The sequence below is a fragment of the Lagenorhynchus albirostris genome, chromosome 19, assembly GCF_949774975.1.
Source record: "Lagenorhynchus albirostris chromosome 19, mLagAlb1.1, whole genome shotgun sequence".
Lineage (NCBI taxonomy): Eukaryota > Metazoa > Chordata > Mammalia > Artiodactyla > Delphinidae > Lagenorhynchus > Lagenorhynchus albirostris.
The window spans coordinates 36,721,781-36,749,224 of NC_083113.1; the positions used below are offsets into that span (position 1 = coordinate 36,721,781).

The 27,444-nt window shown below is 35.8% G+C and overlaps 1 protein-coding gene across 2 annotated transcripts in view; it reads right to left on the reverse strand.

The window, feature by feature from the left end:
• Positions 1–27,444, reverse strand: part of CDH8 (cadherin 8) — a 363,158-nt gene that overhangs the window by 52,068 nt on the left and 283,646 nt on the right. For both annotated transcript variants that reach the window (XM_060130251.1, XM_060130250.1), the window contains exons 8-9: positions 17,583–17,704; positions 3,647–3,764 (exon numbers count right to left, since the gene is read on the reverse strand). In XM_060130251.1, coding sequence (XP_059986234.1) covers positions 3,647–3,764; positions 17,583–17,704 — 240 coding nt within the window. The remainder of the gene's footprint in view (positions 1–3,646; positions 3,765–17,582; positions 17,705–27,444) is intronic.

The following is a 27,444-nucleotide window of genomic DNA, read 5'->3' on the forward strand; positions in this document are numbered from 1 at the left end:
ACCCTCTTTAGGGGAGCGTTTTATGTTTATCCTTATTTCTCTATACATGTGATTCAAATATTTCAGTATAAAACATGAAGACGCCCATTTCTCCAGCCTGCTTTCTGGCAATTTCAATCAAATCTTTTAACTGCAACGTGCAGGCTGGCGAAGATCATGTTTCTGCCGACCTCACATTTTCTGCATGCAAGAGATTTCTGTATCGGGAAAAGGTTCATTTATCTTCCCTGACTTGTTAATATGTAATTGCTGAGTATCTTCTGTTTTCACAATTAGAATGGAAGCCACTACTGAAATGCTGTCAGTCAAACTCCTTTTGTTTATAAATTCATCCAACTGGAAGATGAAGAAACCGATGTCTGAGCTGTATAATTGAGAAGATTCAAGGCGTTGTGGTTGTTTGGTGTGTACATGTGATGTGAGTGACTCACCACATTTTTTTTTTTTTTTTTTGCGGTACGCGGGCCTCTCACTGCTGTGGCTTCTCCCGCTGCGGAGCACAGGCTCCAGACGCGCAGGCTCAGCGGCCATGGCTCACGGGCCCAGCCGCTCCGCGGCATGTGGGATCCTCCCGGACCGGGGCACGAACCCGCATCCCCTGCATCGGCAGGCGGACTCTCAACCACTGCGCCACCAGGGAAGCCCTCATCACATTTTTGACCTTTGTTTTCACCTTTATCTGTATTGAAGTTTGCTTTCCTATTCTGGCAGAAATATAATTCTCATATATTCAGAAAGAGAATTATTTATGAAATCACTCAACTGTATAGGAGACAAGAGACAGTTAATTTCTATCTCATTTTGTTTTTGATTATGAATTAGTCAGCTGAAAATTGCAGAAGGACCAAGCTGTATGAGAGAGGAGAATGATCACAGCAACTTCGAATTGAAAGACATGCTGCAAGTTTCTTAGAAAATGCCAAATACTGAAACCATCTCCCTTAAAGATCCAATTAAAAAGAGGGTTCATCCACCTATCAATTATGGATTTGAATGTCTTGGCTGTCTCAAAATATTAACCTTCATCTGCTGGGCTAGGACTTGTAAATCATGAAGTTCTCAGTGGAGAAACATCAGCTATTGACCATTTTAAAGTCCATCTGAAGAAGGAAAAGCAATTCTGAATATGAGTTTATCATTTGATTCTCTCACATTTCAAACATAAAATATGCCATAGTTTTAAAATAAATAATGTCTAGTATTTGAATTTTTTTGGTTGTTTTGTGTTCTCTCATCATTAATAAGGAATGAGAAACAGGCTCACAAGACAACATTTTATCTACCTTCTTATCAGTATATCTCCACCATTTTAAACCTGACAACTTCTTTCCATTGCTTTGTTTCTAAATGTTAAGAGGAGACAAACTGTGTTTTTTTTCCTACTTTCATGGAAACTATCCAGATGCCAAAAAAGTGAAACAAAACTCATGCATTTCTGATCCAGGAAAAGGGAGATAGAGTATAAACTTGACATATCTGTTCCAGAGACCTGTGTTCATGATTAATTCTATGGAGATGTTGAATATTTGGATCCTAAATCCAAAATCACAGAGAACATATGTCCTAGTTTCCACAAGACTGTCCTGGTTTATGGTGTTTCTAGGCATAAATATAAATAGCAACCCCTTTCACTTTAAAAAATATCCCATTTGGGACAATATATGGTCACTCTTTGCAAAATAAATCAACACATAATTTTAAATAAACAGTCATGGCACAGAGAGTGTTCTTTCTGTCCATTTTGTGATACCTAGCTTTTTTTTTTTGCAATTATTTCACACACACACACACCTGTGAGGTAAGTCAAACTTTAAATCCTATTTTCTAGTTTCAAGATAAAACAGATAATCCACATGCCTTAAATATTCTACTACGGGGTTTATTGAAATGTGGGTTGCAGCACGAAGAGTTTTCCTAGGTGTACAAACTTTTACTTCGTACTAATTCTAAAAAGTAGAGAAAACACTTGAAATTCATCCACTGTAGGACTAAAATCTCCTCTTTCAAGGGTTTAGGGCATAATAAATATAGTACAAAAGTACACTTTCACAGGCACCCAGTAACTACCTCTCATTCATCCAGCATATGTTTACGCCGTGTCTTGGACGGGCCATACCTGTAATGGGCACATCTTGAAATTGCAGAATGCACGGAAAGCGCCAAGGAGCTCAGACCTTTGGGATAGGAAAACACTTCTTCCCAGAGAATCTTTAAATGTAGGGCATTTGATATGCAAAAATAATGACGAGTACCTATTAGCTCACAATCAAAGTAAGCATGGCTCACACTTCTGCACAGACTTTCAGCTCAGTTTGGAATTGCCGAGGGGGCTCTCATCTTAGGCGTGGTCACGGGGCTTCCACAAAAAAAAGAAATGTTGGCGGCATTATCCAAAAAACAAAGACAATGTACTTGGATTAGAGCTCCTAATTCAGGGAGGCTAACACTTGTAACTCCTCTATTGAGGAGAAAGATCAAGATTTCATTTCCTTAAGGTTTATAATAGTGGAAGCCAGCTGAATGAGTAATATCTATATCATAGCTTTCTCATTTCCTTTTCTGTGATGCATCCCCAAAGAACTAAGTAGCATTTTGTTAAAGGGTAAGGCCAGAATATATTTAACAAGAGCCAGAAAATGTTATTTCACTTCATAAAGGAAGTTTTACCAAAACTCACTACCTCCTTGAAACAGAACAGAGAAAATGAACCAAATGTCATGAGCCAAATTTTACTCTTCAGATTGAGCATAGTTTTTATATAGACCATTCATAAATCTAAACACATGCCTATAGTAAAGCCAGAAGACAGCCCCAGATGATACATTTATTCTGCTAATCATTCTAAATCAGCTGAAACTAAGGCTTAAATACTTCTGAGCCAAAACAGACAGCTAAAAATCCTTGTTAAATGTACAGCAGCTTAGTAAAGAAAAACGCACAGATGAGATAGACTTTTTTTAAATGATCTATGACCTTCATATGTAATAGACAAGAGTTAAGGGAAATGGTTAACCCGAGCTTGGTTCTCAAGAAATAATGAAATGGATTAAATATTTTCTGTGAGTAAAAGACTTAACAAGAAAATCAGTTCGTATTAGCTCCAAAATAATACTGATAAGGAGTGTCCTTCAAGAAGGATTTTCTGATCTAATTGCTATTGTCAAAGTTGGTACAGGCTTAAGACAAATACCTCTAATGTGTACCCACAAACCAGATGAAATTAGAATAGGCTTTCCCTAAAGACTTGGTAAACATTCAATTAAAACTTAACAACTGCCAAGTATAAGCCAGCCCCTCCTCTATCAGATATCTCGGTATAATGTACTTGGATAACATCAGATATCTCAGTAAAATTACTGGAACTTTCACAGGGGTTAAATCTTACTGTCCGTTTTTTTTTTAAAGTAAGGTGATTGAGGTATTCCCCGGGATAAAATTAACTTGCACATTCACAATTCCCTTATCTATTGTTTCAATGTTGGAAAGAGGAAGTGATGTAATTACCATGCCTTTAGGCTGATAAGCTAAGTTTCAACTGCTCATAGTGAAGAAAAATTATTTTACTGATATTTTCAGTCATATTATGAAATCACATCCTATTTTCCAATGTATATTCTACCCTGTTTCACAATGCTAATGTATTTACCTTCATTTTTCTTGATGGTAAAATTCGGATTGTTGACCATTTCTGGAAGAAGGCTGTATAAGAAATAATGTCCGTTTTTGGGCTCATCTTTGTCCGTGGCACTCACTGTTTGAATGACCTGTAACATAAAACTTGACGTCAGCACTTCTGATGACATCAGAGGGCTTGCACTGCCTTTAAAAGCTGAGTGACATTCCTTTAGTAGAGTGATACTTTGGTCCAAGGAATATTTTTCAGTTTTCTAAGTTGTTATGGATGGTTCACACCAAGAATAAGGAGAAACATTCATCACTTTAAAACCTAGCTTTGAAAAACTGATGAAAATTAGGGTCACTACTTTTGTGTCCATTTGGTATCTGTGGCTTGAAATGGCAAATTTAAGGGTATTTGAAAATTCCACTGGGCAATTACAGGCTTCTTTCCACTTTGAGTATGTACGGGCTTCAAGAATGAAATCTGGAATTGTTACAGTGATTGTAGTGTGGCTCTTGGGAGGATGTTGGAGGCAAAGTACTTAAATCTTGAATCCTCACAACTCCTCTTTCATTTTACTCATTAGGTTACAAGTGTTTGCAAATAGAATGTTCCTCGGCACAAACATCACTGCCACAAACCTTTCTGAAGAGTTGCATCTCTTCCCTCCCAATAATGAATACTGTTTTTAAAGCTAGTGGATAACGCATGCAAACAATGCTTTGGAGTGTATCCTGAGATGAATAAATTATAGGGATTAGAAGAATTACCACCGTGCAGAGAACTGTTCGGATAGATGCACATACTCAGAATTGGTGCCAGTTGAATGTGCTTATTTCAGTTGCAAAGCTGCTAAGTTGTTCCTTGGGATGTCAGAGAATTAGCTTAATAATTCATATTTATGAGTCTGTGATATTAATAACTTCCATATGAAACACTGGGCAACAGCTAATGTAGTAAAAATTATAGCTTAAACTACTACTGTAAATAGTTACAACATAATTTCTACCAAAAAAAAAAAAATGCCTATGAAGCATGACAGTCAAGGGTATAATCAGATTTACCATAAAAAAGTTAACAGGGAAATACTCTCAGGTTTGTGAAATTTAGAGAATTATGATCCCTAATGTTGTGTCAGTTTAAACAATTATGTGCCACTGAACTTTGTCAGTGTCATTAAAGAGAAGAAAATGGATCACTTCTTTGTGAGAAAGAGACATCATTGCCTTGTAACTTATCACCTAAGTAAGATATCACCACAATTTAAGAACATTTTCAATAGCTGTGAAGTTTTGCATTGTTATCACCCACATGCTATACGATAAGCAGTGCATCAAGGTTATTTGGGGCATAAATGAAATAACTTCTCTCATTTTCTATTTCTCCATTTTTGTAAATGGAACATATTCCTACTTTGTAGGTGTTTTACTCCTGTTAAAGACCTTGTGAAATGTCTTATAACTGTACTTAGCTTGAGTAACAATATAACAAAAAATAGCACAAAATATAACTCATGGTGGAGACAGTGAGATAGTCATTAAGTTGATGGACTCTGAAATAAAGCTGCCTTGACAGAAGTCATAGCCTTATCCTTTACTCATTACATGAAATGGAGGGATTTACTTAACTCTTTGAAACTCAGTATTCCTAAATTTTAAATAAAAGAATACTTTTCTCATAGGGTCGTTTTAATTCTTTATGTAAATTCATGTCAATCTGTTAATACAGTGTCTGGTTCCTAGTAACTGTTCAATGAGTATTAGTCATCATCATTATTATTATTTTTTCTTAAGGTCACTACCATTTATTCATGACATAGCACATTGATAAGTGTAACAACTTAGATGTTACACAAACAGGGGCCTCGCTTCCATCAGATTAGGTGGGAAAGCAATTATATTTACTATATCTAAACAGCTAGCATATTTGCCTTGACATTTAGGTGCAGAGAGATTCCTTGGGCTTCTAGTTTTATAAAGAAGAAAGAATTAAAGTACAAGGGAAAAAACTGAAACACAGATGACTCTTTTATAGACAACCTACATGTACAAATATTTAACAGAATAATTTGACAAGAGCCTTCTTTTAGGCAGTTATGAAGAACAAAGGGGGAAAAGTTCCTTGTGAGCATATGTAGCATCATCTTCTCCCTTTACCCAATTTTGTTTCAAAAAGACTTCTAGGGTTTCCCTGGTGGCGCAGTGGTTGAGAGTCCGCCTGCCGATGCAGGGGACATGGGTTCGTGCCCCGGTCCGAGAGGATCCCACATGCCGCGGAGAGGCTGGGCCCGTGAGCCATGGCCGCTAAGCCTGCGCGTCTGGAGCCTGTGCTCCGCAGCGGGAGAGGCCACAGCAGTGAGACGCCCGCGTACCGCAAAAAAAAAAAAAAAAAGACTTCTATTCCCAAGTGCACCTGTTGAAGAAATCATTCCTGAAGTGTGTGAGCACATGTGAAGAAAAAGAGCAAACAAAGAAAGGATGTCTCCACAGTGGCTGTATCAATTTACATTCCCACCAACAGTGCAAGAGGGTTCCCTTTTCTCCACACCCTCTCCAGCATTTATTGTTTGTAGATTTTTTGATGATGGCCATTCTGACCGGTGTGGAGGTTCCTTAAAAAACTAAAAATAGAACTACTATATGACCCAGCAATCCCACTACTGGGCATATACCCTGAGAAAACCATAATTCAAAAGAGTCATGTACCAAAATGTTCATTGCAGCTCTATTTACAATAGCCAGGACATGGAAGCAACCTAAGTGTCCATCGACAGATGAATGGATAAAGAAGATGTGGCACATATATACAATGGAATATTACTCAGCCATAAAAAGGAACGAAACTGAGTTATTTGTAGCGAGGTGGATGGACCTAGAGACTGTCATACAGAGTGAAGTAAGTCGGAAAGAGAAAAACAAATACCGTATGCTAACACATATATATGGAATCTAAGGAAAAAAAAAAGGAACATGAAGAACCTAGGGGCAAGACGGGAATAAAGACACAGACCTACTAGAGAACGGACTTGAGGATACGGGGAGGGGGAAGGGTAAGCTGTGACAAAGCGAGAGAGCGGCATGGACATATATACACTACCAAACGTAAAACAGAGAGCTAGTGGGAAGCAGCCACATAGCACAGGGAGATCAGCTCGGTGCTTTGTGACCACCTAGAGGGGTGGGATAGGGAGGGTGGGAGGGAGGGAGACGGAAGAGGGAAGAGATATGGGAACATATGTATATGTATAGCTGATTCACTTTGTTATAAAGCAGAAACTAACAAACTATTGTAAAGCAATTATACTCCAATAAAGATATTTTAAAAAAACACATGAAAAGATGCTCAACATCGCTAAAAAAAAAAGAGGATGTCTTGTATTCTGGGGTGGGAATCATTCGTAACTAAGAGCATTCTTAACGTGTATTTAATGGCTAGAGCTCCTACAAGCAATACCATTTCTAAGTCATCTGCATGAAAAAGACTCATACGTGCTGGCGAGTGAATCTACATGTTACGCTCTCACAACCAAAACAAAAGAGGCAATAATTTAGCTTACCTGAAGTAAGTGAGTATAATCACCTGTCATACCACATCTCAGAAGTTTGGTCTAAATATTACATCTGCAATAAATATTTTTTCCACCATTTATTTAAGTCAGGAAATCTGTTAGCCATGCAATTTCTGAGCTTGCTGAACCAAAAAGTCTTGGGACAGGGCCTAGAAATCTGCATTTTAAAGTCTTGTAGGTGATTCTGATGCATGCTTAAGTCTGAGATCCACTCTTTTGAGTCAAGGGAGAAGATTGGTGTCCATAGGTCTCTTATTACTGTTCATTAGAAGAGTTTGTACTGTCAAGTTTACATCAAAATCAGTGCATGATGTGTTGGGAAAAAAGTGATGAAATGGTGAATCTTTAAATTAACTTCCAAATATCCTATGAACTAGCTATGGTTAAGACTTTGGTTTAAACCATTTTTGACACTTCATTTTATTTTAATGCAATGGCCACTGTCTGATCATTTTCTCTGAGAGTAGATGCCTGGTAGATCACTTGAAGGACTTTATGCTATTAAAATGTGTTAAGTTACCCACATTTAAAAGGCTGAAATTTTCATTGATGTAATAACATCTGAACACATTTGGCTTTAAACAACAGGAGAAAAAGAATAGATTTATTCAAGGAAGTGCACCTCCACACAAGCAGATTTTATAGGTACACTGAGTTGATGGCAAATGAAAACTGCATGCATTTCCCACTGTGAGCTACTTGGACATCAACTGATTTTTAAGTAATTGGACAACTATTTCATGAAAATGATATCAAAATTTCTGAAGAGGTCATAGATTTTTACTAGTAAATATACAGCATTTAGCTTAAATATTTTCCTTTCTAGCAATAAAGTTAGGATGCAGTTGAAAAATCTAACGCTTGATAATTTATTGTGGATTAATTTCAAGGGAAGGTAAAAGCTAATACACTTCTCTATCAGAAAAACAAAGCATATCTGAGATCGGGCATAAGGAAATGAATTTCAAGGCCATACTTGAATTTCCATGGGAGCAGACTCTGATCTATTTCTTGAGAGTACTGATTTGAAATCAAATGACCTTTCTAAGCGTAAAACTGAAAAGAAATGTTTTTTTAGAACTGTCGGCCATATCGTAATTCTGACTCTTTTTAAAAAAAACTATTCATTGTTTATCAATAATGCTAAACCTCAGATCGCTTTAATTAATATAGTTTATTAAACATTATTTTGGATTTTTATAGTAACTCAAAAGAAGTTAATAGTAGTAGGTTTCACTGTCATTATTAACTTTTCAAAAGGCAAGCAGCCAACAAACAAACACATTTCTGATTATCTGATCTGTTGACAACCTTAAAACTCTCTTGGAATCTATTAGAATATCCCCTGTGAGTTCCTGTAGTTATTGTTCATTGATTTGTTCTTAGATGATGAGTTGGGTTTTTCCCCCCCTCTCACTGCTAGTAGAACAGTGTCTGGCACATAGTAGCTTTTTAATAAGTATTGTCTAAATGAATAAATGAATGGATGAATAAATAATCATGTCAGGCATGTTTTAGCATCACTACTAATTCTTATGTAACTTTGAGAGGTAGGTATGAAGATATTTATCAGAACGCTAGTGCATCAAAGACATTGTAACATCTGATCCCAAGTAAATTAGGTAACAAACTCCCTACATCTTCCTGCTCCGCATGTCAGACTGCCTCAAAATCTTGTTGGCATTCATATCTTCCACACGTGTACTTAGTTAAATTGGGGCTTAGACTTCCAATATTTTGGAGAGTGCATAAAGATGAACTTATCCATTCTTGACTTTCAGGTACTTTGCTTTATGGATATTAAGGTTCCCTTTTGATTTCGAAGGTGGTGGAAAGAGAGTGAGTGAGGAGACATCAAAGGCAGTACAGCATAATTTTTGGTTTTCTATCCATTCTTTTGCCTATTATTGATAGTTTATTTCTGGTTACCAATGTTAACATTTGGTTTTCTATTCATTCTTTTGCCTATTATTGATAGTTTATTTCTGGTTACCAATGTAAACGTTCCTGAAATACTAGCTTCTATTTCTTAGAGCAGTAGTCTTCAACTTGAGGAAGGAAAAGATGATACATGAAAGTAAAATTGTATGAAATTATTTATATATGCCCATATATGAAGGAAAAGTCCAGAGCTTTTATCAGATTATCAATGGTGTCCATAACTGAAGGGAACAAAACAAAATAGGCTAAGAGCCATCCCCTGAAAGAGCGGTCTTTGCAAATACAAATTTTGTCTACAAGAGAAATCAAGTTATACCAATGATAACATTGAAAAAGGAGGACATACAGGAATTTGAGGAAACTATATGAAAACCCACATGACCCAATTATCCTCAGTTATTTCAAAACTGTGTAACATAGTTCAAATTGAGCACTGCTCCTATCCATTTAATGGACAGTTCCTGGATACTTTTTTTATAATTTGTAAGGCAATCCAGTTTCTATCAAGATTTTTCTTTTCCTCCCCAAAGTGTCGTCCCATGTCACATTTCTTTGCATGAATATGTCTTTGTCTTTAAAAAGTATTAGGCGGCTACTTAGAGCATGTATCTTAGAGGTCTGACCTATAGAAAACACAACAGGAGAATGTAGATTAGATTGTATATGTTTCTTTTAAACACTAAGTGAAGTCCTCAGTCCTCTCGGTAGACATCTGGGGCCTGTGCCTTCATTAATCCACCACAGAACTTCTGACATTTTCCTCAGTTTCGTTCTTTTACAGTCCCTTTCCCTTTACTGTAACTAAGTTAAGGTAAAATGATACAAAGCAAGGACTCTTAAAGGATGTATTTACACAAAGTTTGAATTTTCCAGTTTCTCCTGTTTCTTATTTTCTTTTGCTTGTCTCTGCATATTTCATCTGTATTTTGTGCATCTCTGAAATGATCAATATTTTTGAAAAATTACTCCATCACTTGCTGTGCTTTGAAAACCTCATTAGTAAAGTCCACAGTTTTTAACACAATTTAGAAGTCTCAACTGCCTTTTTAGTCTTATCTCCTCTCCATCTTCCACTACACAACTTCACAGGAATATTTCCTGATGCCTCATTAATATCATAAACATTACTTCCTAGGCTGAAAATGCATCCTATTGTTTATTCTTCTTAAGCAAGATTTTTCCAGCTGGCTTCCATTTGCCACGAGTTGTATAGTTTTCTCTGAAGGAAATTCAAAAGATTTTATAATCAGCTATGTTTGGTAAATGCCCAAGACCATTTGGTTCTAGCCCTTTGGGGATTCATATGTATTTATAAATGCAAGGGGATCTTACGGTGAAACAAAACCAGTAGAAGATAATGTTCTTTAATTTCGGTTAATACAGTGGTTCCCAATCTTATTGGGAAAAACATGCGCACACACACACCCAGACACACCACACACCATACCATATACTGACATGCTATACCCTAAAAGTGTTTCTCAGGCTGTCACTTTAAGACACGCTACCCTCTAGAATATAAGTCTTAAAGGCCCGGAGACCTCTGTAATCTCCTTTTGAAGGTGTTGTATATACATAGCTTGGTGGTTATAGCACTAATTCCATTTGCATCTCTGCCCTTCCAACAATACATCAGCTTCTCTCGGTACCAGATCTTACCCAATTTATGTCACTAACACAAAGCCTAATAAGACTAAAACCTCCTCATAGCTAGTGTCATTTTTACTTTCTTGAAAAAGACGTGCTCATCACCACGGCTTCCATGAACAAATAAAAACAAGCATACACATGTGCGTACCACGCTTCCATCTAAATTCTTATTTACTAACTTGTAGGTTGAAAATAAAATGAAGAGAGAACATCAGTCAGTAACGACCCAAGATTTGTAAACAATCCTTTATGCCATTGTTTTTTCTGTGGATCATCAATCCTAATATTTAGGCGAAGGGCCAGAATAAAGCATGTGGATTTGGAATCATACAAGAGGTTCAGTCAAAGCATATAGAGGCTGCAAACATGACTTCAAAAAAGATTTAGATTGTATGTGTTCCTGGAAGTTGATTCTGCTGTACTTAAAAAAAAATAATTATATTAGCCCACAAATTCATATGGGGAGGAATGAAGTACAAGCCCTTTCTTCACTCTTGACAAATACACTTGTAAATTATCAGAGGAAGAGTTATTCCAATACAGGGAAATAGACTGTCCTCTTTTATATTGACCCATTTAGGCATTGTTTATAGTGTTTTGCTCCAAATCAAGGATCATAAATATATAACAATAACAGCAATAAAAACAACAAAGACAATACTAATAAAATATTTTGCTTTTGAAACTATGAAACTAGTTAAAATATATACTACTAATAATCACAATTATTTATTGAGCACTTGATATTGAGCTAGATATTTCTAAAATGTGAGAGTTTAAACTAACAGCAGTTAAGACCCAAGGTCACAAAACTAGTAAATGGCAGAGCTGTGACTCAGACTTAGATTGTGCTAGTTTCAAACCTTCAAACCTTCAAAAATTCTGAGTTTTTTTAAACTTTTTTGCCTTTTTCTTTTAGCTTTTCCCCCTCTGTCAAAATTGCACTCTAAAAGTTATACTTCTATTAATGATTCTCTCGAAACGCTTTTTTACATGTGAATTCTTCAAATATTGTTTTATACATTCCACTAATCTGCCTTCCCCTTACTTCACCTAAAGTAAAATGAAAATCATATTTTATGCATTTTGTTGAGGCCATCAATTTCATCTGTTCTAAAATCAATCCTGTCTCTCTCTTGTGTATGCAGATAGATCCTGAAAGATGCCCTCCGGCAGGAAAGTTAAAATTAAGTCTCCTATATTTATTGTTTCATGAGTGTTATAAAATGCCATAATTTCATTTCATTGTTTCACATTTATTAGAAAAAGACCAACAGAAACTAAAAATATATATAAATATGGTAGCAAACTCGTTTATTGCTGCTATTTATCAAGGGATAATTCTACTTTTCTTATTATGTGGAACGCTTTTGAATAGAGTGTGTTATTGATCACAGGAGTTTGTTTTTTTTTTTTTTTCTTTTGAAAAGTGCTCACTCTTGATCAGAATCTTATTCTCATTACTATTTTTCTAAAAAGTGTGTCACACAGGCAATGGCATTTCAAAGTCTGCTCCTTGGGAAGCATTGTGAAATCCTAGAAAGTACAGGGACTGGGGCACCTCCAAGAATAGACTTTGAAGCCCATCTTTCCTACTTTTCATGGCCTTAGTTAAGACCCTTACTCTTTTATCAGCCTCAGCCCCCATATCTGTAAAATGTCATTGCAACACCAAACTCCCAGAACGGTGATGTTGATTGCATGTTAGATGTCTGTATGTATTATTTCATTCATGGAAGCATGCAGCCTCCCCAGTCACCTCTCTCCACCTCCACTGCCAGCACCTTAGGCCAGGCTACCATTATCTTTTGCAATTACAACCTTCTAGATGCTCTTCCTGTTTAATTGCAGGTGCACGCGTCTGCATGTGTGTATATGGATTTTATTCAAACATAATACTCTTTTTGTCCAATTTCATTCTTGTACTCGTATTACATTTGCTTATTACTCTTATTATACTCAGCCACAGATGTCTTCAATTTTTCAAATAAACCAAGGTTTTTCTCCCTTCAGGGTCTTTGCACAAGCTTATTCTGTTGGCTAGAAGGCTCTTGTTTCCACTTCTTGTATGACTACCCTTTCTCATTTTTGTTCAGTTTCAGCCTAAATGATATCCCTTTAAAAAGTAACTTTCTTTACAACACTACGTAAAGTAGATCTCCGCTTTTTCTTTGTTCTCTTCTGTCTATACTGTGTAGTTTTCTTCAACTCAGTTTTCAAAATTTATATTATTGACTCATTCTATGTTTTTTTATTATCCATCTTCCTCATTCAGTTCCATTGGAGAGAACACTTTCTTTGTTCTTTTCACATTGTCTCCCCAGGTCATATTACAATACTTAGCATCTTGTAGATACACAATAAATACTGTTCAATAAATAAATGATTTTTCATTTGTGCACTCTGTGTCTGTGAATAAAACAAGTGTTTCCATGGTAATATCTGAGAAACTAATTATTGAAATATTTGTCACTGCTAAGTCAGAATCATTCTAAAATTTTGTGGATATCCACTACTACATGACAAGCATTGGCTAGATATGTATCTATAAGTATGGGCTATTATCTTTTTTGACCTGTGATATTCCCAGGATAAGCAAACTTCATATTGCTGCAGTATTGGTCAGAGATAGAAGGGATTAAAAGAGATAAACCAAGGTATGTTTTTAACCCAGACGTAATTAACTTGATGCTAAATAGAACATCTCGACTTCTACAGATGGTGATGAAGCTCAAATTATACTCCACTAGATTTATTTATAGTAACAGGGGAAGCTCCTTCCTGAAGGAAAAATAGCTGAAGAGGTCGGTTGCTAACTAATTCTCAAACAGTAAATATTCTCTGAGACTAAACAAGAGGCCTTGAGTCACCCCTGGAAACACAGTATTTTCAGTTCAGTCCCTGTGTCAGTGAACCATCTGGAGCACATTACCCTAATTCTGTATGTATGGTAAGCAAGAGGTAAGCACCTGAAATCTTAGAAAGACCCTACTGAGGAGACAAGATGTAGGACAGAGTTATGGAAGGCCCTCTGTCCAACACTGATCACTGATGTTCTCTATTTCTCTTTCATGTTTGGTTTTGAGTATGGTGTTATCATAGTGAAGGAAGATACTGGTTTCTCCTGAAGGAGCTGTTACCTGGTCCTCCACCCATCCCACCAGAGTACCATTCTCTTCAGACAGAACCTGGTTTATCCCCAGCTGACTGCTTTTCAGCACTTGATAGATGTTTCCTATCTCTTGTGGAATGTGTCCTATACTAAGCGGTCTTTTCATTAAGATAGTTCCATTTCCTCTCATCTCTTCAACCTCCTTTCTGCCCAGAGGATTTGAGGTATTTTCTTGCAATTCTACCACATCTAATTTTCTCAACTGCCTACCAGAGGGAAAACTCTATGAGGGAAAAAGACTGATGTTTGTCTGCCACTAAATTCCCAGTACCAGCCAAGTCTTGGCATACAGTTTGTGTTCGACAAATATCTACTGTCTGATCAAAACCTATCATCCTATTAGACACATGAACTTTCAGATATCTTGCCTTCTAATTTTGAAATCCTCAACCCATACGCTCATTTCTGCTTTGGCCATTAACGAGGAGCAAGTGGAGAGAATCTTTTTATTCATCCTGTTAAACTGAGGGCCAAGTAATTTGTAGATGACTCTATCATGGCATTATTGAATTGGGAGACTAAAGGTCTACGTCACCTTATAACTTTTAACTTAAGATAAATTACCTGTAACTATTGGGGGAAAATTGTTTTAAATAAGAGTAACTAGCCATCAGAAAATACCACATCAACATCTAATTTTGAAGTGGAGGGATTATTTAAAAGGATTCTAATCAAAAGGGATTCCCGTTGAGTTTTTATAATATTGACTGTGAACTCTCTTTGTCATGGGTGGTTGTTACTCTCTTAAGGGAACCAATTCAAGAAAATGTCATCTTTTACTTCAGAATTATGGGAAGGTGGGAGGAAGAGACAGGACTTCCAGTTCTACTTTCAGAGTAAACCTATGCCAGTTTAACACAGATGTACCATGAACTAGAGATCTATCTTAGAGGAAGGTGGCCTCCCTTCTTTCTTTTTCTTTTCTTTTCTTTCTTTTTTTTTTGGACTCTTTGTTTAAATGAGTCCAGCGGAAAAGAGTCAAGTGCAGTAGAATTCCCTGCGTTCATGTTGATACTGGTTTTCATTCTGTGAGATGTTTTAAAGAACTCTTTACAAAGGCTCACTCAGTCCAGAAGATTTTTTACAGATTGAGTTTTTTTAACGGCTTGTGCTTGATTATTGCTAATGATTTTCAGCTGCATCATCTCCCAGGAAGCTGACCCCCTCGAGTTTAGCCTTAAATCCATATCTTCCAGGCAAACTAGACATTTCAAAGCCACCTGCACTCCTTTCTCTGAGGCTGTTATAAAGCAGACATTAATTGTTGAAAAATATTGAGATGACTATGAATTTAGTGCTAATTCAGTCTTTGACATTTGTTTTGCATGAATGTGATAATGAATATTCTAATTTCAAAGTGAGTCAGCCATTTGTATGGTATTATGAGACATGATTGAAAGTGTATCTATGTTGAACTTATATAAGTGAACGCTATTTAGTGTGGATAACAAAAATGAATTTGGGAAAATGTTAAATATAAAAATGAGATACTTGAGCTATTAAAAGTGACTTAGGAATGATATAATGAATCAAACATGAGTTCTGACTAGCACAAAGGATTCAAGGAATTCAGGAGTTATTTGAACAACTGCGTGTGTATCAACCAGTCAGCCATGTGTCCAAAAATTATGCTGAACAGACAAAGATCTGATTATCTTCATGTAAATATGAACTCTAATAAACATGCCTAAATAGATTCATTTGAGGATAAGATAGTGCAGTGGACACACACAACATAAACATTTTTTCACAGAATGAGTCATTCACGTTGATTTGCAAAAATCATAAAACAAAGAATCAACTTTTTTTTTTTATTTTGATCTTGCATAGGAAAGGGGATGAAACAATGCATTTTTTTCGGAGGATAAAAACTGCTGAGGAATCATTAAAACCTTGGAAACAGTCAAAATCCACAGGGTAAACCTCCAGATTCCAGGAGGTCCAAAGGCATGCATGTCAATATCACAAGTGAAGCCAATGTGTAATTTTTGAAATAGCAATGCCATTGACTCTCCGAACTTGTGTGATGAGTTTTGCATGAACAGTGGAGTTTTACTTAAATTCTAAAGCATTTGACAGTTTCTCTATGATCAAAAATGTCTGGCTTATAACTCTGTGATTGGCTACATTACCCCAGCAACAATCCGGCCCACACAACCATATCCTTGAAGCTGACCTGCATATATTTTGATCAGACTCTCTCCACCAACTGCATTCACCAACTTAGCTAAATGATATTTGCTGCCAAGTATATATACACTCCATCCTCAAAGGATCACAAATAAAAACACTCAAAAGATAAGACCGATAGAGGGCAATTCGACATGATGAAATTAAGAAACATTGAAACTAATGTTAGAATATTATTATTTTTAAAAAGAGGTCACCTTTGGCATATGACTGCTGAAGGTGAATGTTTTGATTATAGCGACATTTATGATGTCTAAGTGTTTAAAATTACTCAATTTTATTATTAGAATTTTAGCTTTTACTTTGTATGTGTGCACATGTATGTGTATCTTTTTTTTGTAGATGGAAACAATGCCAATCCTTCAGATACAGGAGAGTAGTCTAGGGGAAAATGCCCACTGTTTTATAGGAGAGTAGCAACTTGATCTTTTGTAAGAGTTAAATAAAAGTATAGAGCCACAGTTCTATTCCTTTCTTAGGTGGAAGAAATCTGACTCTTGTCAGGTAAACTGCTCGGCAAATAGTAAGTTGAATTCCTAACACCCACGTGAGGCACAAGAATAGTTGGATTAACAACTCCAGTGTCATGCTGTCAGCTGCTGTTTATTTAAATTAAAATGTCACCATCCAGAAATAAATTAGGAAGTTGAAAAACGATAAATTTCTTAAACATACAGTACTTTGGCACCTTGTTAAAATAAGTCTATTACATTTGTGTTTTTTAGAACTTTACATAGACTATTTCCATTTTGACATTCAGAGTATAGCAGGTTTTGTTTTCGTTCTTCTTTCTTAACTCTCTCCCTCCCCCCTTCCTTCCTTCCTTCCTCTCTCCCCGTCTCTCTCTCTGTGTCTGCATTGTCCTATCTAAGCTACATAAGACAGTTTAAAAGAAAAAAGTTCCATCAATACACATCAATACACAATTATCAGATGCTTTACTTGCATGTCTAAAACATGTTGTTCACATTATGTCTATCTAAATGCAGCTACACCTTTACAGATTTAAAAATTCATTTCCTGCAATTGGTCTTTCCTAGGGTTCCAATGTTATGTGTTATTTCTACATTTGATATGAAGCAAACATGCCGTCCCATGGGCTTTTCCCTCACTTTCCGTCATTTGAAGGTTAAAATTTTGGCCCCATCACTCTAAGACCTCCCCTGTGATCATCCACACCCCGAGATATTTTAAGATAGTTTTTTGGCTCGGGGTTCATGGCACAGCAGGTCATTCCGTTTCAGGAGCCAATTTGGTCATAAGTAGGAAGAGAATGAACATCTCTGAAAGAAGAATACTCCCTCTCTGTTCCCGTTTGGATGTTTCTTGCCTATGACTTTGCAGATCGTGAATGATGCAAGTGCACACTATAATGCAGGTTAATCAAATATGAGACAGTTGTATACAAACATATTCAGCATTAACAACATGGAGATATTTACTTGGCCGGGTTTTCCATTTTCACATAAAAATGCCTCATATTCGGATGCGAATTCAGGGGCGTTGTCATTGACATCCAGCACTTTAATAGCAACAGGTACTCGAGATATCTGACTGTGGTTCCCTATGGGAAGGAAAAAATAACATCAGCATTGAGGATATTGCATTTTAATGTGCAATTCAACTTTCTTCTTGAAAGCTTGTGTGTCTGTTTCAACTTCCCTTAATTAGGGTGTTTTCAACATGGTGATTATGGAATCTGACCATTCAGCAAGGAAAAATAGCAAGTGCTTGGCTGCTTAAAAAAAAGTATAAATTATTATTCCAAACACCATTTGCTGGAGCTTAGCTTGATAAAGACCATCTCTGAATAAATGAAAAGAGGTTTCCTTGATGAAGAAAGCTTTATTTTATTGATAAAGCCCATTGTACAAAAGAAAAGAATGCTGTATTGCAACAAAGATTTATCTCTTTCTTTATCTTGGGTAGACAGCCCATTTCTGCACTGTTACTTGTTCGACTGACTATATATTAAAGATGAACATCAAAACCTGAAAAAAGGCTAGAACCAAATCAGTTGTTGAGAAGGCATCTTTAATACTGATAAAAGGGATAATCTTAAAGAAAGGGAATCATATCTTTTATGAATTTTATTTTTAATTCAAAATTGACCTTGGGATCTTTTTGGGTAAGATAAGCCCAAGTTATTTTTATATGTCATTTTCATAAAGATTTTCATCAGTGTAAACAGATAATAATCTTTTAATCTTTCCAGGTCAATTCCAGTAGCACAGACCTTAATCCTTAAGCCTTAAGTCCTTAAATTTAAAAAATTATACACACACACACACACACACACGTGCACACACACGCATACACGCACAAATATGCATGCACAGAAATCTGGCCCATTAATACACTGCTGACTTGGCCCACATGATGATTTTTCATTTCTAATAAATGCAGTACCATTTGACTCTGACTGTACCATGCAATAATCTTTTGATCGCTTGTCAATTATACAGAATGCATTGAAAATGGCCAATTATTTATTTGTGTTTCTGTGGCACTGAATATTTATAAGCAAGCTAGGAGTGGAAAAATCTTTGGCTTTTGAGTATGAAGAAACAGACTTGTATTTGATATATCAGACTCTTCTTTTTGACAGTTGGTTAAATTCAGACCTCTGAAACCTTCAAATACTCATTTTTTTTCATTACATATAAAAGTGTTTTAAAGCACATGCCAAATAATCACAGCCATGTTACAATTTTATAGTTGGTTAACCCCACTGGCAATGCTACAAGACTGGAATTTAACTACCACGGCTATTCTCCAATATTCTAATTTGATTAACTATGGATGGATGAGTATTAGCCTTTGGAATTCCAACCACCTCAGTAATGGAACAAAATCTCAATTCCCAAAAATCACACCAGTGGCCTTAAATGTCCTTTTTCTTTTACCTAATATGTTCTTTTTCTTTTACTGTCTTATGTCTAATGAATTAATTCATTCCCATTCAGAGAGGAGGCATGCAGCTCCCTAGTTTCAATGGAAGGGAAAATTTAAAAAAGTGTAACACATGACTCTGAGGATAAGAAACTTACATTTTACCCTTTATCTACTTGAATCAGGTAGATAAATGAGTTATAAGGTATTTGAAATAAGGTCTGATTATGTCCTTAAAGATTTACATCTCTTTTCTAGTCTGACCATGAGCTGAATAGCAGCTGCTGAAGAGTAGAAAAGGGAATCCAGTGTTTGCAGGAAACAAATGTTTGGAGCCCCATCTTTGCCTCCCACTACCAACATGATTCTGAACATGTTACTGAAGCTCATTTGATTCCTGAGGACACTGAAACTCAAGACCTTGACACCTTATTTACAGAACTATTATACACATTATATGAGAAGAATTAGAAGTGCCCAGATCATATTGGGCACATAGTCAAGTGTATCTTAGACTTTACCTTTTATAATTGGAAACATCAGCACCGTGCATATTCAGTGTGCACTATGTACAGTGCAAGATATTTCACAGAATCATCTCATTCAGTCCTTACTGAAGAGCTATGTAATAGGTAATGTGATCCCCATGTTGTGGATTACTGATGTGGAGACTGATATGCACAGGGCTACATGCCTTTACCAATATGGCTCAAGAATTAACTCCAAGACTCCGAAATGTAGTTTTGGCCTTCCAAACATGAGTCATTTTCACAGTATTATATTGATGAAGTTTAAAACAAAGTATATTTGCTTGTTGTTTGTTTACTGGTAAGGTAACTAATCACTGCCATTTCCTCAAGAACGCTTATAGGCTTGTTATAAATTTTTATTTCAAGTTTGACCACTCTTTGAAGTTTGAGTACAAATATAAAAAAATCAAGCTGGATAAATCTAATGGGTTGTACCACGACTGATATTCTCAGAATTGCACTAATAATCTGCAAGCCTCTCTGAGAAACTGAACAATTTAAATTCCATATTTTTCCTCATACTTCGATTTTGCCCAAGGTCTCTTTAGTTGATTGATTTTATTTTGTGATTCTCTGTATTTCAACTCTAAGGACTATTGATTAGTTAGTTACATAACATTCATTTCTTCCGTGCCACATCTTAGACCAACTCTTGTGTATATAAGTGATTAGAGGAGCCTTCTATTATGTTTTAGTCTCGTTAAGCATTCAATTCAGAGACAATGATCAACATAGACTTGAACAGTGAATAATAGATGCATTGTCTTCGAAAACTGCAGGTACAAGAAAAAGCTGTCGTACTCTTTAAACATGATTTTGTTCCTGGGGAAGTGAAGAAAATGCTGAGCTTACTGAGTTAGAGTCACTGAAAATGGTTGATTGGGCCAAGTTTACGAAATATGATATTCTTTGTCTTCCCTCTTTCTCATGCCTTGCACACACACACACACACACACACACACACACACACACACACGCCACAGGCAAACATGCATATACAGATTTTACTCTCACTATTTTGGCAAAAGGATAATTATGCCAAGGCACATGTTCTTAACCTCTCTCTTCTCTTTTCTTAATCTCACAGTTTTAATAAACTGCAATCTTGATGGCCAGCAGGTGGTAAAACTCAAGCATAGAGGCTAGAGAATCTCCATGAGCTTCTTTCTGGGATAACTTTCAACATTAAAGTAATATATGCTTTCTCTTATTGTAAGATCTGGGACAGGGTGGTGGTTAACTATCCAGGGGCCCAGATCCCTAGAATAATACCATCTAATTTTTTTCTGTTGTTAGAAGCAATGTAGGTTTGGGAGCTATCACTTAATATTGTTAGAAGATCACGAGCATAGGGGCTATATCATATGATCACTGGCGAGTCACTGAAATATTTTTTGATGAGATTTACAATTTTAAAAGCTAGCATAAAGCTTACTGACAAGAGAAGTTATGGTTTGTTTTAGTTTTGTTTTCTTAAGCAAATGAATGTCCCAGACATTTACTTTATTTCTTGAAACTGCTAAATCAAGGAGAAAAACAATAAAATATAATCAAACAATAAATTGGTGCCGTATATCCCCAAAATATCCCCCAATGTGTTTTCATTACCTGTATTAGATGAACGCGCACAACTGAAATTACTGCACCCTATAGTGCTTGACACAAGTGTCATAGTTAAATGCTGAAGAGTCACTTTTATCTAAATTAATGAAGTGATGGGAGTTCAAAATTTAAAGATATTATAGAGCAATAAAATTAATTAGATAAGCTTCTAAGGAAATTATTCATGTCCTTTGTGACTGGCCCCAAAATGTTTGCCTTTCATCTGATACACAGACATTAAATATAAAGATATTATAATTAGAAACTTGATTAGCATTCGTTAAAGATTAATTTTCTAAACACAGGAGATGTGACAAAGTGGTCTGGAAGGAAAAGGCCATTTCAATTGGCCACAAAAGTTGACTGTTTTCACATAATGATGGAAAAAAGGCTGAAATGGCACCTACTATAAACAACTCCTTGACTTCTACCATTTGAATAGTAGTGACTTCCTGTCACCTCTCTGTCACATAGCCTCATGAATGGCCCATTAATTTTGCCCTTTTATAATCAAAGGTAATGGAATACTGCCAAGTCTGCGTTACTTGGGAATTTGCTTCTAACTAGTTTCCACGAGCTGCTGTTTTTGCAGGCATCGATCGAAATAAACAGCCTCTCCTTTTCAGGCTATAAGAGAGAAAATTGATTTGACAAATTTAGATATACTGGTGGGTTCAATAAATAATTCTTGAGCCTTCTACGAGTGGAAGGATGGAAGGCATGAGCAGTAAATTACAGTCAACGGGGGGAATGCAAAATAGTGAATTTATAATTGAATAGGGATGAGAGGAATGCTGCAAGTTTATAAAACAGGAAGATTCTAACAATATATGATTGATAGAAAAGATAGCAACTTAGGAAATTTAAAATGAAACTGATGGGCATTTCAAAGAAGGTCTTGGAAAATAATTTCAGTCGTGAATTTAGGCTCTCTGGTGACTAAAGATAAAACTTTTTGATGTACATTTTGCCCATAAATGGTGTGATAATTTCTAAATCATTAGTTATGGTTTATTAATTCATAGATTAGCGTAGAAACAAGGTGGAATATAATTAACCAGTGGACACCAGGGTAGAAAATCTGTTGGGACTTTTAAAAAATTTTTATTGGACAAATATATATCACTTATATGTGGAATCTAACAAAAAATGGTACAAATGAACTTGTTTACAAAATAGAAATAGACTCACAGATGTAGAAACCAATCTTATGGTTACTGGGGGGAAAGGGATAAATTGGGAGATTGGGATTGACGTATACACACTACTATATAAAATAGATAACTAATAAGGACCTACTGTACAGCACAGGGAACTCTACTCAATATTCTCTACAAAAATATTCTGGAATATTTTTGATAGGTTTTTCTCTTTACAGTATTATTTTTGTGTGTTACCCTTTCACTAACATGGCAACTGTATTGATGCACCAGTTAAAACACAATCTATTATCTCCCTCAAACACATACCAAGAAATTTCAACATCAAGGGAGCAGTTGACCACCATAATTTTAATAATTTTTCATTATATGATTGTGAAAATTCCAGCAAGCCAGGCTGTAAAGAGAAGTCATTCTATTTTACTCCTTAAAATCTCAGTCATATTTAGATTAGTTTAGAATTAAATGAGAACTTTAATCAGAGGGTGTCTCTGGTGTCAAATGAACAAAGCTTGTAAGGCATAGTTTTTGTATTAACCAAGTAGTAGCTCTCTCAAGAAACGTGGAGAAATGCTTTCTCTCACTGTGCAAGTTGTGGACTTAGACATATTTGAAAATGCCTTAAACTCTTTGGAGAAAATGACTCTTAAATGGCGACTTCAGTTTAAGTCCTCACTGACCCCTGTCTGTTTTCCCTACTGACTACAAAAATGCATGCTGTCTGGCTCCAGCATTTTCAAATGCTCTCTAAATAGGGAGAAAATGTGTAGGTCTTTTATTTATTACATTCATCTTAAGTGAACCTGGACGTAGTGGAATCCTTGGCAAGACCTCACTCCACCTTTTCCTACTCTCTACAGTGAACCCTCCGTATCCTTTTTCCAGCTCACAAGAGTTGAAGTCCTAAAGAATAAGGTAGGCACATTTATGGTTGTTAAATTCTATGGGAAAATATTTTAGAGCCATTGAAGTAAGGACTGATGTTATGAACCTCTTAGCTTTAAAACAATCATGTTCTAAATAAAGGCAACATTAATGGCAGTTTATAAATGAAAAATTAGTACTAATGGGAATGGAGCTATTACATTTTCCATTTTTTTATTAATATGTTATGTAATATTACCTACTGTATAATACATTTATTTATTTTTGGCTGCGTTGGGTCTTCGTTACTGTGTGTGGGCTTTCTCTAGTTGTGGTGAGCGGGGGCTTCTCTTCGTTGCAGTGCACGGGCTTCTCATTGCAGTGGCTTCTCTTGCTGCGGGCACGGGCTCTAAGCACACAGGCTTCAGTAGTTATGGCACGCGGGCTCAGTGTTGTGGCTCGTGGGCTCTAGAGCGCAGGCTCAGTAGTTGTGGCGCACAGGCTTAGTTGCTCCGCGGCATGTGGGATCCTCCTGGACCAGGGCTCGGGATCCTCCTGGACCAGGGCTCGAACCCGTGTCCCCTGCATTGGCAGGCGGATTCTTAACCACTGCACCACCAGGGAAGTCCAATATTACCTACTTCTAATTCTTTTTGAAAAAAATTTAAGCACTTACTAGTTTTATTTTATTTTAATATACTAAACATTTTAACTTAAAATTGATAAATATGCATTATTTGCCAAACTTTTTCCCAAGACCTTTTCTTTGACAATTAGTCTGCTTCTAGAGTTCTGAGTTAAATTTACATAAACCAGTAATTCATGGCTTATGATTTCCAAGTATTTTTTTAAATTAAGGTAATATTGGCTTAGAACATCATATAAGTTTCATGTGTACAACATTACAGTTCAACTTCTGTATACACTACTGTGCTTACTAAGATACTTTTAACTCTTTATGTATGCTTACCAATTTGTTTCCTTTAGTTGTCTACATTTTTTGTTTTGTGTGTATGCCTACATGGTTTTTACGTGTTCATTTTTGTCTTGTTTTATGTACACCTCTCTTTTCTACTGTGTACTACTCTTGCTGAATTTGTGACTGGAAAATACTGACTCCCTCCTTTCGCAGCCCTAAGTGCATGTTTAAATCCTTTTTATACATCTCACCTTTCTCCATACTGTAAGAGGCGAGGAAACAAAATGCCGTAATAAGTTTATTATTCCTTAAGCTCCCTTTGGTAATCTAAGTCTTTGCAAAATCTCTAATTCTACTCTGCCAACAAAAAATTGCATTATGCTTCTATTACTACATCTTCAGTGTTTTTTTCCCTAATTATTTCAAATAGAATTGATTCAAAATTATTGGAACTGAATTTCTTGGTATTACTCTTACAATGCAATTCAGTTTAAATCCCTTATATATTAGAATCTTAATAAAGGAGACTCACACTTTCAGAGGAATATAGATTTATGTAATATTGAGTTTAAATGCTCATTCAACACCAGCTTAGAATAACATTTGTGCCCCTAATACATGCATACACATACACGCACACACATTCACAGACACACTTTATTAGGGAAGAAAACTAATATTGTAAACTACCCAGCATGTATTGTGTGATCTGTTATGTACTATTTCTTTGAGGTTTGTTGGGTTACTGTGAAGACATTATTTTCTTAAATGGGAATATGATTTCAGGCTATGTAAGACTGAAATTTATATGAGTTACATATCAGAGTAGGGAGTAAAGAACATCCAGTGCGCCTAGAAATCATGTGGACTCTTGTCACCTTGCCCATATTTACTCAAAGCCAAGAAGTGGTAAAGCTGAAATATTAATCCAGGGCAGTTTTATCACCAAGTGAAAAAAAAAAAAAAACCCACAGAAACAAACAAAACTGATTATTCCCCACAGGCTCTCTTTAGCATAGCACTCGTAAAACATAACTTTAAAATATATTTTTAAGATGGATCACTTCCCAAACAATACAATATCCTAATAAATTAATAACCTCAAAAGAAAGGTTTGATGATTCCATTAACATGGAATTTTTATTAGTGAATTTATTTTTAGAAATATAATTTTCATAATTTTCATATTTTTAATTTTTTGGGCCACTCCTTACATTTTCTTGTGTGAGATCAACTTTTGTAGCAGAAGTAAGCCATGAAAACAGTAAAGTGTATACACCTTATGGTTTTATTCCAGTGTATTGTTATAAAATGAACATACCCATGTAACTATCACTCAGGCCAAGATATAACCAGCATCCCCAAAGCTTCCCATATACCCCTTTCTCAGTCATTATGCCCTTCAAGGTAACCTCTACTCTGTTTCTTAACACTATATTAGTGTGCCTTCTTCAGAACTGTATAAAAACTGAAATAATATAAAGTACACACTTTTGTATCTGACTTCTTTAGCTCAATATAGTATTTGTAAATTCATTAATGTGGTTGTAGGCAGCTGTCGTTCATTCTTTTCCACTGTTTGGGAAAGAATTTCATTGTATACATATAGCACCATTTATTTATTTATTTATTTCTCTTATTGGTGGATATTTGGGTTGTTTCAGTTTCATGCTATTCTGAAAAGTGCTGCTATAAATATTTTGTGTATTTCTGTTGGTGTACAAATACGTGAATTCCGTTACGTTACATACTTAGGAATAGAACGAAAGGTTATAGAATATGGCTCCTTTCAATTTTAGCATATGCTTCCAAATGCGTTTTCTAATGTGCATGTGCCAATTTACACTCTGACCAGCAATGTATAAGAGTTCAAGCTGCTGCATGTCTTCAAGAACACTTGGAAAAGCCAGTTATTTATTATTTGTTTTTCATTTTAGTCATTGCAGAGGTGTACAGTTACGTTTCAGTTTGATTTTATTTTAATATCTTGATGATTTGATGCTAAGGACATATTATGCTTACTGGCCACTTGGATTTTTTTTTTGTGTGTGTGAAGAACCTGTTCAAGTTTTTGCCATGTTTTAATTGGTTGTCTATGTTTTTCTAATTGATATGCATATTATATATTAAGGATACGTGTCCTTTGCTAGATATGTGTCACAATACGTTTCCCTACTCTGTGGCTTAATTTTTCACTCTTAATAGTAACTTTTGATGAACACAGATTCTTAACTTAAAGCTGAATTCATCAGTTTTTGCTCTTATTAACTTTAACACTTGTTGCAACTGATTCATTAATTATTTGCATAATCCAGAATTTGAAAATTCTGTTATTTTTAGAAGGTATATTATTTTTTTCACATTTACATCTCTGATCTCCCTGAAGATTACTAAAATTGACGTTCTGAGTTAGAGGCCAAGGTTCAGTTTCATCCACTCGTGGATATCCAATTCACTGTCAACTTTATTATAAGTCCACCTATGCTCTATCTTCGTCATTGAGTTGAGTATTTTTGTACAGGCTTGTTCCCGGAATTTTCTGTTCTATTTTTCTGTCTTTATGCTCATACAATCCTCTTTTAATAACTCTTTATGATAGATCTTCATATATTGTTATCATGAATATGGTAAGATCAACAATTTTTCTTTTAAAATATTTTCTTCATTATTTTTCCCTTTAAATTTCTTTACACGTTTTAGTATTATTTGTCAAATTGTGGGCGCACACACACGCACACACACATAGCTGTTGGAAGTTTGATTGATATTGCAAAGATTCTACAGATAAATTTAAAGCGGATTGACATCTTTTACATTTGAATCTCCAAATCATGAACTATGTATATACTTCATTTATTTATATCTTCCTTAATTTCTCTCAGTAATGTTCTATAGTTTTCTGTTTAGAAGTTTTGTATGTCATTCATTAGATTTTTTTTTTTTTTTTGGGGGGGTATGTGGGCCTCTCACTGCTGTGGCCTCTCCCGTTGCGGAGCACAGGCTCTGGACACGCAGGCTCAGCGGCCATGGCTCACGGGCCCAGCCGCTTCGCAGCATGTGGGATCTTCCTGGACCGGGGCACGAACCCGTGTCCCCTGCATTTGGCAGGCGGACTCCCAACCACTGCGCCACCAGGGAAGCCCCATTCATTAGATTTGTTACTATTTAATTGAAGTCTTTTTATTATTATAAGTAGTATATTTATTTTCTGAGTATTGTTAGAAAATAAAAATATGATTATTTTATAACTAACAATCATGCAAACTTTCTTCATTATTGATAATAGTTTAACTTAGATTTTTTTTCCCTTTTTATATACTCAATCATGTTGTCTATG